Source organism: Alligator sinensis, unplaced genomic scaffold (genome assembly GCF_000455745.1).
Source record: "Alligator sinensis unplaced genomic scaffold, ASM45574v1 scaffold246_1, whole genome shotgun sequence".
NCBI lineage: Eukaryota > Metazoa > Chordata > Crocodylia > Alligatoridae > Alligator > Alligator sinensis.
In genome coordinates this window covers 969,238-973,900 of record NW_005842367.1, presented here as the reverse complement: position 1 = coordinate 973,900, position 4,663 = coordinate 969,238, and the positions used below count along the sequence as shown (strand labels likewise).

Sequence of the window (4,663 nt, the reverse complement as noted above, 5' to 3'; positions counted from 1 at the left end):
TCACTGCTAGGGCTCTTTCCCTGGCAGTTTTCCCCTCTTTAGGAGCAGGGCACCTAAGTGCTCTGCAAACAGGGACAAATGCAGTCTGCCAAGCTATTGCATCTGGCCTGTGGGCTCTCTGTAGGTTGAGAAACTTGGTGACGTGGAACAGTGGCCACCCTCCCCCACTGCCTAATTCTCACGCCCCCACTCCCAACACAGCCAAATTAGGGCCGGGCCTCCCTTCTCCACCCCATTCTCCCATGGAGATGAATCGGGGCTGGGCCATGCCCCCTTCCCACCCCACACAGGGCTGGTTTGGGATTGCCCACACACACACGCATTGGGCTTCCTCCCCTCTCCCAACCCCCTCCACACAACGAGATGAGGTCATACCATGCCCACCCTAAGCACCAGATCAGGGCAGTCGGCCACATCTGGTCTGTGGATGAACTGGGCAATGCCCATCAGGGGAAAAGGTTGAGCATCACTAGTATAGAACTTAAAGCACCGGAAAACTAGGTGTTTTCTGCCACCCTGACCCTTGGCTGCTCCTGGAGCTAATGAGGCCCTACACATAACTTAAGCTGCATTACCAGAGACTGCATGGTATGGCCCTATCCCTGACATGCCATCCCTAAACCAGGATTTGCAAGGAAAAGCTAGGATTGCAGCCTGATGCAAGTCTTTTATAGTGTTTGGCTAAAAGAACTCTCCCTGGGTTAGGGCTTTTAGGTAGTACCGTGACAGGGCCATCTCAGGACTGGGTCAGAATGTCAGCTGCCTACCTGTCCCTGAGCTAACCACCCACCTAGCTCACTTGCCACGCCTTGTTGGTAACAAATATTAGAGATGTTCCTAAGGTGGGAGACTGCCCATTAGCAGGCCCTGCTGACAAGGGCCTCTGTACACCACCTGTTCTCACCAGGCCTTTGAAGTACTGTCCGCCTCCTGGACCACTTTTAACCTGCCTTACTCTATGCAGCCCTTTAGGTCCCCCTTGGGCCCTACTCTACGCAGCACTTTGGGCTTTGCCTATTTGCACTCTAACCGAGGGCGCATGCAGCACTTCGAGCCACCTTCTCTGGCCTTACTCTACATGCCCCATGGCCTTATGTTGTACTCAAGGCTGAACTCAGGCACTGGCCCCTCTCCTGGGTCACTTCCTACTCTGTCCCCTCACTGGACCACCTCTCTCTCTCTCTCACCCCCCTACTGTGGCCACTGGAGTCTTTCACCCTATGGGGCTCAGGTGGCTACCCCCATGCCAGGCCCCTAACACTGTGCTCAGGTGGCCACACTGAACTTGCCTGGCCCCACTGCCTCTCAACTCTCCTCTGATGTTAATAACCCACCCGCAGGCAGGGGCTGGGATTTTCAGGCATCCCTCCTCACCTTTCACCAGGGCGGTAACTGGCCTGGCATTTCTGGGGGACTGTCCCACCAGGCCACCCATCTTTGGCAGGGCGCAGTTTAGTCATACCCAGGACCAGGAGCCTCCTGCCATCCCCAGATCTCCTCCCTTGCTTCCAAGATGTTCCTGAGCAGCCACTCAGCCAGTGTTGTCTCTCCAGTCCCTAACAAAAGATTGCTGCTCCATCTCTGAGGGCCTGAGTTAAAATGGAGGTTTCTCTGCCCCCTTCTCCAATCCCACAGCCCTCCTGGGGTCATGTGGTAACCTCATCAAAGCTAGCACACACCTGTCAGCTGTTCTACTGCCAGCTCCAAACCTTAAAGTGGCAGGTACCAAAGGTGCTCTGCCACAAGTACCTTTAAATTGTTTCAGGCCTTTTACTCCATATGCATAGGCCAGGGCAGGGGTGAGGACTGCATGCTGAAGTTGATTCTGTTGCTCCCTCCAAGAACATTAGAATCTTCTAGATTTCGTACGTGTTTGCTTACATGTATTAGAATCCCACTGAGCAAAGACTGTTTCTGGATATGTACATAATTTATAGAACTGACTTATTTTTAAATAGTGGTAACAAAGGCTCATTGGATACTTCATTAAATGACAGACTGAAGTCTTATTTCTTCAGCCTGGCCTTTGTTGATGGAGAGTAAAAATGAATCTCTACTTTGGCTTTTTAAAAGGCTTTGGAATTCATAACAAATCAGTGCTGTATCTATCTCTGAATGGGAATTTCCTTCTTGCAGACTTCAGTGAGATCAGACCCCAGTGATATGCAGTTCTCAGCAATGAAGACTGATGAAAGAATATCAACCAGAGAAAGCACAGTAAGAAATCAATAAGAAACCAGTACATAACACCATTTAGCACCTCTCAGTTCAAAATATAAAGAGAAGAGTCCACCACATTTAGTGTGTGTGTGTATGTATATGTATGTATGTATGTATATATATATGTGTGTGTGTGTGTTCCTTAAAAGGATTACACATTTTTGGAACAATAATCTGAATAAAAAACCCAACAATTTAAAGCCTCAAACAAATGTAAACTAATTGTTATGCTATCTTTAGAAGAAAAGTTTAAAATAATAGTAATTCTTAAAATGTTTTGGCCATGTAACTCTTTAGTCGTATTCCTATTTAAGAACAAATCATTTTAGGAGGTTACAGCTAGAGATTGGCGTAGGCCAAATATCTGAATTCATGCACATCCAAATTTTCAGAAGTTGGATGCTTGGAATGTTGAGAGAGCTCTTGTTATACATCAGAATGGATTTGGGTGTCAACAGTAGGGCATATTTTCGGTTTGTTTGAAAGCACCAGCTGTATCAAACAGGGGGGGGTTTGTTTGTTTTTTAATTCTTTAATTGTAATACTGCTAAAATGGAAATTAGAAGGAAAAGTGCTTCCTTTTTAAACTAAGGGCTAGTGGATAATGTGAATTGGATTGGATTTTAAAATAGTATTTTCTTTACAAGGGTCAGTCAAAAGTAAAGGCATCTTGCTAAAGCACATTTTATTGTAGCCTAGGTACATTGATCATTAGATCACTTTCTTTGTGGTCCCTTTGCTTGTAAATGCTCTTCTGCCAACATCTGACTCAGGCTCTTATTCCTTTTGTAAAGGAATGTTCAAACTGCTCCTGGAAGTATGCTTACACTGCCATTTGTACCTCATCCTTGGACTTGAATTTTCTTCATCCTTAGATTCCCATTAGAGAACTGGCAAGCAAGGTTCTTTGAGTAGATTTGATATATTTTATTAGACCGACTGAGTAGTTGGAAAAAAGTTCTTAGCAAGCTTTTGGGCATAGTCATCCTTCTTCAAGCATAGGGAGTTTCTGCTGTTCTGAGACTCCAAGAAATGAGAGAAGCTAAAAGTGTAACAGGATGTCAGTGAGAATGTAAAATTGCCTATGTCCTGCATAAGTCCTTAGATCAGGGGTGGGCAAGATACAGCCCACAGGCTGGATTCAGCCCACCAGGCCATTCTGTCTGGCCCGTGGTACACCTAAAAGGTTTAAAAGATTAATATTTATCTGCTCCTCACTGCCTGTCAAAGATTACAGGAACCAGGGGCAGTAAGACCCGGGGGAAGCCAGGAGGATGCAACAGCAAGGGCAGCTTGGCCCCTCCCCCTGCCCCCCCAACCAGCTGTATCTGCCTGCTGCAGCTTTGGCTGCATGCAGCTGGCTGCTTCAGCACGACGTGGCAGCCGGCTGCATCACCCGACTGCGGGGCTGCGCCAGTACCCCAGGGCCAGAAGTGGGAGGGGGGTGGGTGTCTGCGTGTGTATCTGTCAGTCTGTGCAATAAGGGAGGGAGAGGCTGTGTGTGTGTGTGTGTGTGTCTGTGTGTCTGTGCAATGAGGGAGAGAGAGAGAGATCAGTGAGGGAAGCAGTGTGTGTGTGTGTGTGTGTGTGTGTGTTCATAGGGCGAATACCACAAGCACACCCCACCCTACACATGCACCCGCACCCCCCTTGCACTGCCATCCATGCAGACTCACATACACACACCCCAGCCACGCTTCCCCCCACATGGGCCCCCACAAACTCCATACCCACCCACACCTTATATATCCACACACCCACATGCTCCCTCACCCCACACCTATCCATCCTCCCCCACAATATAGAAGACTAAGACTTCATTTTAAGCTATTGTGCAATCACCTCTATGTACACTACACAAACACATGTAAATCAGGACAAATTTTTTTTTTTAAATCAAATTAATGAATGTTGCAGATGTTCGTTTTTAGAATAAAATTGGTATTTTTCTGGTTCCAAGATGGCAAAACCCCTTGCTGAAAGGAGCATTTCTGGGGGCAAGGGGTGGGACTTTTGGTCCCAAGATGGCGGCCAGGGGCGGGGCACCTGTCAAGGGGCAGGGCTATCCATGTGGTCTTAGACAGCTTGCCAAAACTCAGTAAGTGGCCCTCCACACAAAGTAATTGCCCACCCTTGCCTTAGACCAGGGGTGTCCAACCTTTTTGAATGTGGGGCCGGATCACTATCTTTTTATCACCCAGTGGGCCGGCAAGCCATATTCAAAGACACCACAGGAAGTGGTATCATATCAGGAAGTAATGTCACGTGACCTTTGACACCAGTGACGTTGCAGGGGTTGACATGGTGCTGGTTGAGATGGTATGCATGCCCGGGTTAACATGGTGCTGCAGGAGCCGCTTGGCTACAACCGGGTTGACCTGGTGCTGGAGAAGCCGTGGGGCCAGGCCGGGGTTAACTTGGCGCCCACCCGGCCTGCCAGTGC

The 4,663-nt window shown here is 48.4% G+C and overlaps 1 protein-coding gene across 7 annotated transcripts in view; it reads left to right on the top strand.

The window, feature by feature from the left end:
- WDR19 (WD repeat domain 19) overlaps nucleotides 1-4,663 on the top strand; it is a 90,164-nt gene that overhangs the window by 14,816 nt on the left and 70,685 nt on the right. For all 7 annotated transcript variants that reach the window (XR_003095384.1, XM_025210687.1, XM_025210686.1 and 4 more), the window contains one exon: nucleotides 2,137-2,217. Coding sequence is in view for 6 of the 7 variants with exons in the window: in XM_025210687.1 (XP_025066472.1) it covers nucleotides 2,137-2,217 (81 nt within the window). In the remaining variant the exon portion in view is untranslated. The remainder of the gene's footprint in view (nucleotides 1-2,136; nucleotides 2,218-4,663) is intronic.